The sequence below is a fragment of the Taurulus bubalis genome, assembly GCF_910589615.1.
Source record: "Taurulus bubalis genome assembly, chromosome: 20".
NCBI classification, from domain to species: domain Eukaryota; kingdom Metazoa; phylum Chordata; class Actinopteri; order Perciformes; family Cottidae; genus Taurulus; species Taurulus bubalis.
Window position 1 is genome coordinate 14841393 of NC_136608.1, and position 14611 is coordinate 14856003.

General features: G+C 42.9%; 1 protein-coding gene across 2 annotated transcripts in view; it reads left to right on the plus strand.

Moving 5' to 3' along the window:
* The window catches only part of LOC306752410 (ankyrin repeat and BTB/POZ domain-containing protein 3-A), a gene marked incomplete at both ends in the record, with an annotated part of 133132 nt that overhangs the window by 96145 nt on the left and 22376 nt on the right, over positions 1 to 14611 (plus strand). For both annotated transcript variants that reach the window (XM_079236162.1, XM_079236163.1), the window contains one exon: positions 14188 to 14398. In XM_079236162.1, coding sequence (XP_079092288.1) covers positions 14188 to 14398 — 211 coding nt within the window. The remainder of the gene's footprint in view (positions 1 to 14187; positions 14399 to 14611) is intronic.

Genomic DNA, 14611 nt, shown 5'->3' on the forward strand with positions numbered 1-14611 from the left:
TCTCTCGTCTTGATATTGGAGCTGGGCAGCAAGAGGAAGTTGCTTTACAGCGATTTGAGTCAATCAAAGTGAAACTGTAAAAGTGTGTTTAGAAAGGATTCAGTCGGAGCTGAACTCTAAAATGCACGCTGAACGTTTCCTGCTGCTCCTCATTAAAGCTGTGAGAACTTGGAAGGAAGACGCACTGAAATGTTCCTGCAAGAAGTTCTTTGGTGCTGCCGAATGACGAGAAGCGGAATTCACGCAGAATCCGACGACGCCGGGTCCTGCCGTTCTTGCCGAAAATACAGGAATGTGTGTATGTGAGTCCAACCAACCAATGGGAGCGCAGGGAGCAGGTGTTTCACGGTCGGACGCCGTGTCGCCACATAAAGCGGTTAAAAGCTGATCGGGGTCATCACGTTTTAAACAGTTTGAATTGAAATCAATTTTAAGCTAATGGCTCAATATCCGAACAATAAACAAGATCACTTGGAAGTTGAGCGGCCACACGGAGCCAGTGTTCAGGGCAATTTCACCCCCGAGTTGTTTGGTAATGAATGGTTAGAAGAGGCTGTTAAAGAGCAGCATTACTCACTATATGCATAATTTCATTCTCCAGAGGTGGATGAATATGCATTTTTACTTCTGAGGTCACCATCATCTCGCTGCTCTTTGTATTTCACGTCTTTGCCGATGGCAGATGTGGTGCTTTGTCCTCATCCGTCGTGACACTCTGCCAGGACGGATAACTTTCTCTCCCTGTGCCGCGCTGTGTGTGTGTGTGTGTGTGTGTGTGGTGTCTGCAGGATCTATAGGCGCTGAGCTGACATATTGTGGCCAGGTGTGACAGAGGAAGGCCGTTCATCTGTCGGCACGGCGGCCGCCCGGCGGGTCAGAGAGAAGCCGCGAGGCAAATAAACGGCGAGATGTAATACAGAGCAGGCCTCCGACGAAGAGGCCCTCCATTCCTGAAGCTGGGTGTGCCTCCTCCTAAGAGGAAATATTCAAAGTATGGACTTTCGGTGTTTATGAAACCAAAGCTCATGTTTTATTCTGTTTATGGTTGGCATTCTTGCCTCATTGTTAGTGGGGGACTCCACCATTCCTGACCTGGTTTCAAATGGCCTTCAAACAAATGATGCAGTGTGTAATCCAGTTCTTTTAAATCTTATCTCGGAATCAGAATCAGCTTTATTGGCCATGTGTGTTTACACATACATGGAATTTGACTCCGGTTTCACGTAGCTCTCATCGTACATATATACATATTACCGTAAAAGTCGGGTTACACGCCGCTACTACCTTCGGTCAGTGTCCCCTTTTGCTCCCCGCTGTAGCCAGCTGGCGCTCATGCTAGTTCCCCGGTAACTTCCGCTAGCTCCCCGCTAGCTCCCTGACAACCACCGAAGGTAGCGGGACCAGCCCCGGCTTGACACCCGACTTGGGCAGAGGGGACACGGGCAGTAGTAGCAGGAGCGGGGAGCTAGCGCTGCTGCTAGCTAGCGCTGCTCCTAGCTTGCTAGAGCGGGACACTGACCGGAGGTAGGAGCGGCTTGTAACCCGATTTTTACGGTATATACAATAAACAAGATAAATAAAAAAAAAAGACAAGAGATAAAAAGACAATTTAAGACAACCGAGTTAAAGACAACAGAGTAGTCAGTCTCATAACACTTAAGATATCTTAGGAAACCTACGGATGTCCAGCAATACGAGCGATCAGGGCGCCTGTTCAAGCACGTTTAGGCAACACAACTAAACTTTAGGTTCAGAAAAAGATCCCTGCGGCGTATTTATCTAACTAATGAAGTACGGCAGTGACGTTACAAATAAGTCAGCATTGACTTCTCATTTCACACGGGACACGAACAGCGGTCTGCTGGGTGAAAGTCCAGTGGTTTTAGGACCACGTCACACGGGTTATAAACAAATTAAAGTGCATCACCCAACGCTGTATCAGAGCTGGATTAAGATACTGCCGATCCAACATTTTGCAACACTAACTTTTATTGTAAAGCAATGACAGGAAACGCAACGTCTTTGTCACGACAGCAATCGATTATTTAAACTGCGTCAACAAAACAAAACAATAGTTTAAATCCCCGTGCTTTCTGACGCCGACTCGGCATTAAATATTGCAGCGAGCGACGGAAGCCAGCTGTTAGATGAAGAGCTGCAGGCTGCACACCTTGAGTAGAAAGTCATTTCCATCCAACAGCTTCTTTATGAAAACAATTCTGTTTTGCTGCACTGTCAACAGATACAGTCGTTCTTCAGCGGTGTTTTTTGACTCTGTGGTGTTAAACCGCACTCCCTGTTACCACAGCAACCCGCAGTTTAGCCAAACCATCAGTTTGGCTAATTTGCAGCTTTTATATTTGACAACTAAAAGCATAATTGTCACTTTGAGTTTCAGGCCGATATGCTGATGTTCATCGCAGGCGGTGAGCTTTGAACATGCAGGCATTGCTCGCTCTGTATTTTCCCCGGCTGACAATACCCAGCTTGAGAAATGAGTCATCGTGTATTCTACTGTGCCCGAGTGAGGGAAAAGTGCTTATTCTTCAGGGCTGAGTGGATTTCACAAAGAGAGGGATCCCTCTCCCACTGCAGAGCTGCAGGAGTTGTGCACTGGTTTGAAATGGCACAGAGATTCCTCTTCTTCCAGGAAACCTGTCGATTTCTGACTTTGGAGGCTCAGCGCCTGCTTCAAATCTCTCCCCACGAACAAGCAATATACTCCTGATAGATTATTATTAAAAAGCAAGCTCTTCCTATTCTTGTGTGGCACCCTACATTTCAACAGAATGACTCAGACCAGCCTCTTGCTCCATTAACCCACCCTCACTGACGTGGATGCGAGATAATGGGTGGGCTTCACACACACTGAGCGGGGAGATTCACCGGGTGGTGTTACATTTCATCTGGAGGACCGTCCATGCCATCCTCATTTTTCATCACATTAGAGTTAAAAGACTTCTCCTGCTTCGCCATGCATCATCTCTCCTAATCTCACATCTGACCCACTTCTCAGCGTGGATGATAGAGGAGGGAGGAAAAAAAAGAAGGTGAAAAATGAGTCGGTCCGACTTATTTTCTAAGTTAAAAAGCTCATTAAGCTGCTTTCGGGAAATCGGGGTGCAATTTGAGGTTTCTCGTTTTCATTCAACTCATTTTGACCACTCGCCGCTGCTGATGATAATGTCACCCTCATGTCCTTTTCAGTATCTCTCTCTAATGGACATGTCAAGGCAGAACAGTATCTCAATGTGCGGCTGGGAAAAGGTCCCTGCTGTCATTTAGTCCTCTTCATTCCATTTTCTCGGTCCTCTCGGAGTCTGCAGCGCCCTTCACTTCCTCATGTCCGTCCATCACAGGAGACACAGGGGTTTACGAAATGAAAAAAGAAAAGAAATGTAATGGTGGACTTGGCTGTTAAGATGTGGCTGGCTCGTTCAGTCACTGGAACGGGGTGCGGCCATTTCCCTTATCTGCCTCCCAGCACCTTTAGGAGGATGCTCACACAAACAACCCTCCTCACAATCCTCCAGACACACACACCTCTTCATCCGGCACAAAAGACACATGCTGGAAAATCTTGTAGGCCGTCGCTGCATGCTGCAGTAATTACGTGAGGCTGGATTCACGATTGTATAATGGTTTAAAGTCCCTCGATACCTGCCACAGGAATCCCACTCACTCATCGCAGCTCGGCGCTGCAAAGATTAGAATAGCGATTAAAGAGCCGTTTGATGAAGAACTTGAGTAGTTTTCAAAAGGAAGATGTAAGACAACATTTTCTGGGCTACAGCACTTTCTCAGTTTCCATTCTTGTGTCTTCATACATGTGGTGTTGGTGATTTCAAGGTCAAAAGGCATTTACTGTAAGTTAAAGGAGGCAGAATGTGGCATAAAAGTGAACGTTTTTATTCTTTATTCTCTGCTTGGATCCACACAAAGTGTTTGCTAGTCTTTTGGGATCCATACAAAAATAATATATAGTATGCATATTGCTACATAATATATATTTGTATTCTTATTTATTTGTATTACTGTGTGAATGCACCGTCCACACTTTAATTCCATTGTAATATTGAATGACAATAAAGGACATCTATTATATTACATTGTTTAGCAATGAAAACAATACTTTTTGAAATCACAGTTTCAAAATACAAGAAACAAAATAGTTTTCTGACTTAAAGGATATGGATAACTGTAGTTTCAACTGCGTTCCAGTGACTATATTGACACTTACAACGGTGTTCTTACAACTAGTTTGACATTGAACTATAGTCGTTTAAATGCCATTAAACACCAAAATGAAATCATTCAAAGAGATTTTTTAAGTAACTGTGAATCTAGGATGCTAACTGTATCACGGCTTTGGTCATTTACAGGTCGCATGATGTTCTGTTAAAATGATGAGAGGTTAACTTATTCAACGCTTTAAAAAGCTCATGCTGAGCAGCCACACTTTGTTCACTCCCACATAACTTGTTTTTACAATTCGAGATGATATTTAAAAGTCTATTTAGCCTGTGTATATATAACCTTCACATCCGGGAGTAATTAGACTTTACAGCCAATGTTTTCCCATTTTTAGCTGTATAGCTAGCTGTCAGTCTGTCAGTCTGTTGGTTCGGTGGTCCACGAACATATCCAATCACATACATTGGTGCTTATTCGCATTGTTAGGATGCTAACCCAATGGTACATTGGGTTAGCATGGTACATTGCACATTGTGTTAGCTGTGTTAGCATTGTGTTAGCTGTTTGCAATGTGGTGAACATTGCTAACAGCTGCTGAAGCTGACGCCATGAGTACAGTAGGGTTGATGTTATTTTCCGCCAGTTTACATTACTGAAGTTGAAACATGTTCAGCTCACATTGCCTCAATTTGAACCCTCCTATGGAACTTGTGAGTGTTAACATCCACTAGTGTCTTTGCATTGACTTTATTGATAAGCTGTAAATATGCTCCTCTGTTTGCTATTAAAAACAACAAGGACAAGTATCAGCTTTCTCGTATTTGTTATTCCCCTTGGGGTCTGTCTTCAAAAGCCTTACGAGGTGTCCTTTTGTCCTCCACAATCCACTGAAGGCTGACGTAGAACTCTGCAACACAAAGGAAGAACAAGGACGGGCGACGGATAAAGATCTCAGCGGTTTACCTGCCAGCTGAGAATGCATCGCACGGCGACTTGGCCGGCAGCGGCGAAATGGGGAAAGCGAGGGAGAGCCAAAGACTCACTTAAAGAATGACCCATCACGCCCAAACAACTGTGCACTTCGTTTTACAGCCACTGAACCGATTACGCAACAACAAACACAGGACCGACCTGAAACCGTACACGACGACACTTCTTGTCGAGTTCTTGAGCGGTTTCGTTCCACAGACGTTGACTGACAACCAACGTGCTGATTTTGGGTGATTAAGCTCTGATTACTTTCTGATTACTTTCCTGTTCTATATATAAGGTCAGCGGCCTCCGTGCACGTCTCCTGCGTTGTTATTTGATCGTGCCTTTGCTTGTGTTGTCGCGCGGCCCGAGTGTTGGATTCTAATTAAAGTCTATTGAATGTATGGCATTTCCAATGAAGCTGATGAACGCATGCGACTGCACCGGCATGCGTGAGCGTTCGAGTGTGCAGATGTTCTTCATTAATATTATCCATAAGCCCGACATGTAGAGCTGATGACACTCGAGTCTGCCGCTCTCAGCTCCTCGACTATTAGCGACTTTAGTGACAAGTTTAACTTCCACTTTTCGCTCAAGTTCTGCCGCAATAAGGCGGCGGGCTTTCAGCCATAGTCCCCATAGCAGTGTTGCTGTGAGATAATGCAAGACCCACTAATTGAGTGTTTTGAAGAGAGCCCAGAAGGCTAATGGAAGTTTTGGGGTAATAAGGCGGTGAATTGAACAGGCTGCGTTTGGTTCTCACCTCACTGTTTCCTAAAAAAACAGAAAGAAAATAAAAGACGAGGCAGCTGTTTGGAGGCAAATACAGGCAGCTGCTTGCAGAAGTTGTTGATGAAAGGAGACTTCACCAAAGATAATCATTTTCTTATGCAGTAAAACAAAGACAATGCGACCAGAGACAAGAGCGGGTGCTTTAGGTTGATCGATTTCCATAGGGTTAGAGTATTATATGTGCATGAAACACTCTAGTTCAGCCTTGCATGTCGAAATATAACTGCTACAATTATATCCATAAAGTCTGCATGCTATAGTTGATAGTGGACTTACGCACAATATGGTTCAAGAGATCGAATGGTGCCTTAAGTAATTTTTTTTAGCCAAGCAGCATGACAGCAGGGGCGTTAATGTCTGGTCCAGACTGATTTATCTCCACAATTATTGGATGGATTGCTGTGAAATTTGGTACAGGTGTCCGTTATTTCCTGATAATGTATCCTAATGACTTGGATCATCCTCTGACTTTTCCTCTAGCACCACCATGACATTCATATTTTTTTTTTCAGTGTCTGCCGGTCCACCGCTTTGGTCCAGACTTGTGTCTCTCATCAACTATTGGATGGATTTAAATGGAGTTCACACATTTGTGTCCCCCTTAGGATGAATACTAATAACTTATGTTGTTCTCTGACATTTCCAAAGTTTATTTCAATTTAAACAATAGTTTTCCATCAGCCCTTCCCTGCTGTGTTTCATTCTAACTACCAAGTGTTGTTATGCAAAGATGATGAACATATAATGAACATTATATAAGTTACTTGTTATATGAGTATATTCTACCTTAAAGTCGACGCCCACACACTTCTCTCTGCAGTGTATAAGCTGTTGCTGCCTTGCAGTAGAAGTTTGCAGATTTATCTTCACTGAATTAACTTTTTAATTTGTTGCTGCGTTTTAGTAAACAGCAGGACTTGTCATTTCCGCTCTTAATGTGATTGTGAAGCATATCTAAAAAGAAAAAAAGGATAAAAAATAAGCCCTTTGCTGTGATATGAATGTGAATATTATTTAAGGACATCACGACCACGCATAAGAAGGTTATATATTGGTAGTGTGCAGTCGTGTTTTTTGCAGATCTTCTCGGAAGAGCCAGTAAAATAACTCTCTAAAACAGCCATTAGACAGAATAAAGTAGCATCCATTTAGAAGTCCCCTCCTGTGAGTCGGAGGAGGAAAGATGATGACAAAAGAACGAGAGAGACAGTTTGTGTAATCTCCCGTTCCATCTCCACAGACTGGAAAAATCTGGAAAGACAAGATGATAAAACCTCTTTAGACTGAGAGAAGTCATTATCAAGCAAGGTGTTGTATTATCTTCCACAGATTCACACTGGTTGCTAATGAAGAGACCTTTTCTGGGACTTTTACGAATGAGCCATCACGGCTTGTGTTTCCGTGCACTGGGCATTTCCTGTGCTCGTTTCTTTGCTCTTGGTCATCTGTCCAGAAGTGGACAGCTGCAGCAGACCGGGCTCTTCTGTTTGGACGGCGTAATATACAGAAATAAGGAATCGTGATGCTTTCTGCAACAACAGTCCTATCAGGTTCGATACAGAAACAGAGCAAAGACGAGCATTTTACGCTCCTAAACAGGGATTTCTTCACATTTGCAGCATCTTGCATCATGGGACCTTCATTCCACATGTTTAGTCAAAATATCTTCCAAGGAAGACGGGGAGGAGGTAAAAGAACGACTCTGCATGTTTGACCCTGGCTGACCCGGACAAATCTGAAATTTAACTTTTAAAAAGAAATATATATTTCATATAACATTTCAAAGAATTATTCTGTACCCAACTGTTCTGTTGAAGGATCCTGGGGTAAAACAGATGGTGTCATGCTGCTGCTGCCTTCAAGTGTTTCCTTTTCAGCGTCTGCCCACTATTGCGTACTATTTCGTGGCATAGTCGCTGGTTAGAAACTGCACTTTAAATAAGTTTTAATTATTCTATCAATAAAGTTACAGTATCTGAAAGACACCTAAACTTACCTAACTTTTCATTATTATTACTCCACCCTTATCTTTTAGCACATATTTAAGAATAATGTGACACATAAATAAGTACTTAATCTTAAAGTAGTTTTCACCTTATATTGAGGTTTTGGCTAAAATGCTTGCAAACAGTTCCATATTACACATCCAGCGGACATGGAGCAACTTTAACTTTTATTTGAGGTCACTTTTCTGGCTACCTGATGAATTTCAAGTTCAACATTCAGGCGACTTTTTGCTCTGTTTTGATCTCCACCAACTCCCAAGACAAATATCGTGGTGTTAGCTGCTAAATGTTCTACTTTATCAGCTCAGCCTGGTCTCACTCCCTGTGTGTCAAATGTGCGTTACACCCTTAGCTTAAAGGAGTACTTATTTTAAGCCCAATTGTGATGTTTTTCTCACCCTAAGGAAGCAGTTGTGTTGCCTTTACTTTACCCTGACCTTTATACAATGCTAACCACATGCTACAACGTCCTACAACACGCTAAACATGCTACAACATGCTACAACACGCTACAACGTTAACAGTGTTACGCTAACCACATGTTAGAACGTTGAATCTTACTTTTTTCACAGCGTTAACCACGTGTTACAACGTTAATCGTGACACTTTCACAACTCGCGTTGACTAGCTAGTTGCTAACTTTGGCTTTCTGCCTTGTGTTAGCTGCTGCTGGGAAACTTATTCAAATAAATGTGCCTTAAAAATAAAAAGTATGAGCTAAAAGAGGCTTCATGCTGCATCTCCTTTCACATTATATTTAGTGATTTGATTCAGTGTGAATATGAATTAACTGATTATTGGAGGTTTACCATTAGGAGTTATTTGTGTTGACCATCAAATAGTATTTTCTTAACTAATCGAATTCTTTATTATTCAAAACGTTCCTCTATTTACCTTCATTTTGGCTATTTCTATATTTCCTGTGTTGTTTGGCGCCTCATGTGAGCACACCGTGTGAGTATTGTGTGATGTGTGCAAGGCAGCACAATGGCTGGAACATCCCTCGTGCTGACGCCTGGTGCTTCAGACTGAATGAATCATTCTGTAGCATTTGTAGCGCAGCACTTTGTTTGTTCTCTCTTCGCTGTTTTTTCCCCACAGCCCCACCTTTGCAGATGGTGCCCTGCTGCTTTTCTATGTCGCTGGGATTCGCAAAGAACACAAACAGTGTGACACATTATTATGAGTCCACTGCATAAAAAGATAAAACAGAAGATGGATCAGATGTCCGCTCATGACCAAGACTCCCTCTCTTCCCTCCATGGAGCCCGTTTGCTGCAAGAAAAAGCCTTTTGTTTTATTCCTGTTTGGCGACTCCCAGAACTCCAGATGGTCGCTCAAAACCACCGAGCTGAGAGCTTCTATACGCTGGATATACACGGTCTTATAAGCAGCTCCTGTGCTGTATTGTTACCGTATACGTTGTCGCTGACCTCCCGCTACATGTCCAATATTAAATACGTCTACTGGTGATTAATTTCCACTTGAGCAGCGCTGGTACAAGTATCTGCTCGTTCTGTGTTGACGATGACATGTCCTGTAATTGACTGTGATTAATAGTTGCCGTGGAATCGCTAATGTGCCCCAAAGGCAGCGCTCCGAGCCGGTCGTATTACCAAGTGATGATTAAATGTCCTCGGTTCGGTCCCCCGGGAGCTGTAGGCCATGACAGTGTGTCAGAGGACAGCGGAGGAATCTTCCATCTCCGTCGTCCATTAGGGAACACAACAGTTGTCCCGCGGTGATGATGCCGGGTCGCGTTTGATCAGAAGCCGGCTCACCGAACTTTACCCGGCCTGAATTACAAGCTTGTTTTCTGACTGTTGGGGGCAATATGCTCAAAAGATACTTCACAATCACGCCTGTTCAATTAGGTCGTACACATACGTAGTTTATGCACGTAGTTATACGTGTCCTAATTTTTACTTTCATCAAATCATTTCATCATCATCAAAGTTGGTTATCTAGCATGTAAAATGGGGTTTATCTTTACACACAAATACCTTTTTTCATTCCATGCTCAAAGTGGGTTTACATACCTATACATTTAAAGCACATATAATCCTTATTATAGTATTTTAGCGTCTTTCAGCTCATTGTTTTGGTTCATTCTCACAGCTCTTGTAGTTTCAGGCAGAGCAGGCTGCTGTTTTCACCAAAAAAGACAAAAAAAAGACAAAATATTGCCTCAGTTTTGTTTATTTATTTATTTCTGTTTACTGTTTATGCCAGAAAATGTCTTTTAGTTTTTAATCTACTGCTTCAAAAAATTTTGCCAAGTGTGTCTTCAGTTTCAACAGTTGGTGTGTTCCACATATTTAATGTGACGGGAATAAATATTCATGTTTATAAGTTTAGTTTGTTTTGCACCTTCAGAGCTCCGACTTGATTTCTGTTGAGATGCTTCCACTGGTCAGAAAAGAGAACATTGGCCTTTAGTTTCCACGTTATTTCCATGAGTACGCATCCCCTGCTGAATCTGCTCGAGATGTGTCGTCACGTCAAGGTGTTTAAGATCAAATTCAAAATTCTACGTCGAGATGCAAAAGAAACATGTCACAGCGTATTAGTGTGCCGTTCTCCGGCGGTGTTGAAAGATGAAATGACGCTGAATGCCGTCATATCTCATCTCATTGTCATTCTGCTCTTTAGATGCATTTCTCCTTCACAGAGCGACCTCCATGCCGAGTTAGCTGCAGGAGATGAGTCTCCTCAATTTGCACCCATAATTCCCTTTTTAATAGGTTTCACTGCATCCCAAATATGGCGCCAAATTGATGAGGAAACAAGTTGGCAAAAACACATCAAATATGTTGCAAAAAATACATAATGTAGCTTTATTATCCAAAATATGAAATTTACAGAAAAGTGACAACTGCATTATAAATATACGGTGAGAAAATAAAACCTTATAGAATCACTGAAATACATTACTGTGTGTGTGTTTTTTTATATAATCAAACATTTATTGACTGTAATATTATTACTGTGTGTTTAGTGCTAATTGTTGGCATGCTAACACATGAACATGGTGGTAATCTTACCTGCTAAACATCCAACGTTAGTGCACATTAGTGCCAAAGTACAACCTCACCGAGGCTCTTAGTCTTGTTAAAGTTCAGAGTCAGAGGGGAACAGAGTTACTTTCTTTATGTTGCACAAAAACTATTATCTCGATGAAAACATTCAACCCTGAACTTACATTAGGAAACTCAGAAAGACGATGTAATTACAGGGTTTGTAGCTGCCGTGTGACAGAATTTACAATGTTGACATTTCATTAAAGCCGGGGCTTTTTTTCTCTCTGTGCTGTTTCACCATTTTCTCCTCGGCGAACAGGGAACAAAGTTCTGCTCTTTAACGAGTCCTTCCAAAGAGGGGAAGACTTGGCTGGGAGAAAAAGGAAGCCACTCAGCTGTCCTCTATGATTAATACAAACGAGATGAAGCATGAACCCCACAGGAGTGTCGCTTGGATAATTACAGCAAAGGAGGCGGGAGCAAATGTTGTCCTGCTGACAAAACCAAAGTCAAAAGAGCAATTAATGATCGCACCGAATGTTTGATTATCAGACCCGGCACGCTGGCTTTTAGCTCGGAGGGACGGCTATCCGTTTGGCTGACTGCTACGTGTGTTGTGGTGAGAAACTAGATGTCTTCCATCTTTGGACGCGGCGCGGTTACAGAGTTCTGTTTCTGCTCAGCGAGCTCTGCAAACCACAGGGGAGCGTTGTGTTTTCTCCTTTCTTTTTGTGTGTGGTTGGTTTATATTGTTTCCCACTTAGCAGGGAGGGGTTTGCAACGTAAATGCATGTTCCAGTCCTCTTTGCTTCATCTTAATCTTTATTAATGTCTCACTTCCTGTTAATATTCAGGCCAGAAGCCCACTGCGTAAACTCACACTGAGCAGCGTGGGGACTTCCTGAGTACCTGGAGTGGAAAGGTTTTCTGAGCTGAATGAATCTCCCCGATTGATGTCTCATGCTTCAGTAAACGCTACCAGACAAGTAACAACAACACATTTAACAATTAATGTATTGGTTTTTTTAATAGATTTAAAAAATATACAAAATAGTGAAAGTTCCCACGATGACATGTTCCCAGAGCCAAAGAGGAAATCTGCAGTGGATTATTTTGTAGTACATTTACAATGATATTGAACATTATACCACATTGTGAATACATATATCCAGTGTCATGATCACATGACCATAAAATACAACACTAAAACTCAAAGCTTGGATGTCTCACTCTGTAAAATGCCCAATGCCTCGCCTCCTCCCCTTGCATGTCAGGAGAAAAGGAATCGAGGGAGTGCAAACCCAGAAATGAGAAAAGCTGCAGGTCTCATCATGATGTCATTGGTTCGCCTCCAGGCGCTCGCCCTGCTGCGTCTGACTAAACGCACTAGGTGACCTTACCTAACCATGTTTGACTAACGTGTCATACCTGGAGATGGGAGCTTCATCTCGCCACACATCTTTAATCACTTCATCCTGCAGAAACGGTGCATGATTTCCCTCGTTTCCCGTGATGTATCGATGCATTTCATTCTTTCTAGATGTCTATGAGGCTCCCCCGGAGCCGGAGAGCCCGTGCTCTGTTTACGTCTGACTGCCTGTGAACTCTGTCAGGGGCCTTTAGTCTGACAGATGGAGAACCTCGGGAGCGCACACTCTTTTTTTTTTTTTTTGGAACAAACTAAATCAGAGAGCGGATGTGTGCGTTGCGGTGTGTTTGCTGTTTGCGCTGCAGCTCAGGGCGTCACACTTTACACACACATTGTTTTATTCACGTAGTACTCGTCGTGTATCCAGCACGCATGAACTCACAATATTCATATTCAGGCTGCGGTGTTTTCTGTCCGCATTCTTTCCCGAAAGCCTCAAACCAGCCAGCGTTCCGATAAACAGAGTAAATAATTCGATCAATGGGGGTTATTAGTTTTTCTGGGAATCCGACCCTGCAGGCTCACACACTGCAGTATTTCCCCCCCTCAGAGCAATATCGTTATTCTTGAATGCATCACTAATGGCCTCATCGATAAAATCCTACACGAGAGAGTTATGACTCGGCGCTGAGTATCTGCCTCTTTGGAGTCTCCGACTTTAAAATTCACCGCCTCCACCGGTGCTCGAAATTATTAGAATTGTAAAATTCCTTCTGACTTTCATTTGCTCCCCGATCCCGCTGCCGACAGACACGGCATGAAACAGGTTCATATTAAAAAGCAATGGACCACATTTATCAAGGAAGATACCAGGAAATGTTCTCCATGCTGCTTTACTCTTCTCTCTGTGGTTTGTTGAGTTTTTACAGGAAACTGTTATGAGATTTATTTATTTAAGACCAGAACCAATATTTTGATAAGATTGTTACCACTCTCATATATCTCCATTAGATAGCAGGCTGGAGCCAGGAGACGGTTAGCTTAGCTTAGCATACAGACTAGATACAGGGGGAAACGGCTAGTACGGAGGTAAAAAGCAATTCCAGACTTTGGGCTAAGCTAAGCTAAGTTGCTAGCTGTAGCTGCCTAGATATTACCGTGTTGTCAATGTTCTGGCCAGAGAGGGACTACACGTTGTTTCCAAAAATATTGAGCTAATCAGCATATGTCTATGATCAGTGTGAACTTTATTTCTACTAGCTAATGCTGCTGCAGAGTCTGTGTCGACTGAAACTGGACTGAAACAATGGTAAAAGCTACAAAAATAAGACCCACATTATACAAAATCTGAATTATCCTTTAATATAACGGCAGGTTTAATGTATTAGTTGGTTCAAGCCTACAACCACGTTTCTAGTGACCTGAAGTTCACATCATTTTATTCATGCACACACTGTAGTTTCCCCGTGACTCTCTCTGTGTTCATGTCAGAAAAACGAGCTGAAAGTAGAATGGGCTTAGAGAGGCACGATGTGCGTAAGATTTCATTTTCAAGGCAGCAATTTCCCACTCAGCGAGGATTGTGTGGGCACATGTATATGACTACATGCACGGTGAATCAGAGGGTGTGTGAATGAAGGAGTGAGTGCTGCAAGCAGGCAAATGCTAAAGAAATGGATCTGTACTCTTGGAGTAATGCGTAGGACTTTGTTATACTGAGTATCTTTCCCCAGTGTGCTACACAGTGTTAACACTCTTATCTTTAATGCATTTCTATTTCTGACATGTTGGAAAAGTCCATGCACAGTCCTCACGTGTACAAATATCCTCCCAGGTGATCTTGTTTCCCGGGCGATGCACCACCTCCAGCCCCTGCACATCAAGAACCCCAGCAACGGGACTCCAGTCCACCAGAAGACCACCAACACCACGGTGCACTGGGAGCCCGAGGCCCTCTACACCCTGTGTTACTTCATGCACTGCCCGCAGATGGAGTGGGAGAACCCCAACGTAGAGCCCTCCAAAGTCAGCTTACAGACTGAGAGGTGAGTCCGACTGTAACCCAGTATGCGATGCAGCTTTCACACTATTTGTTTCGTCCGAATCCAGGAACAGTTTGACGAAGAAAAATCTCAATATGAGCTGTTTCTGTGGTGCAAGAAGCTGTATCCAAGTCGGCTGAACTGGAGTTAAATTCTTAAATTCTTAAACTCATTCAGTGTTAATGGAGGACAATTCATGACATCATCATTGGTGGC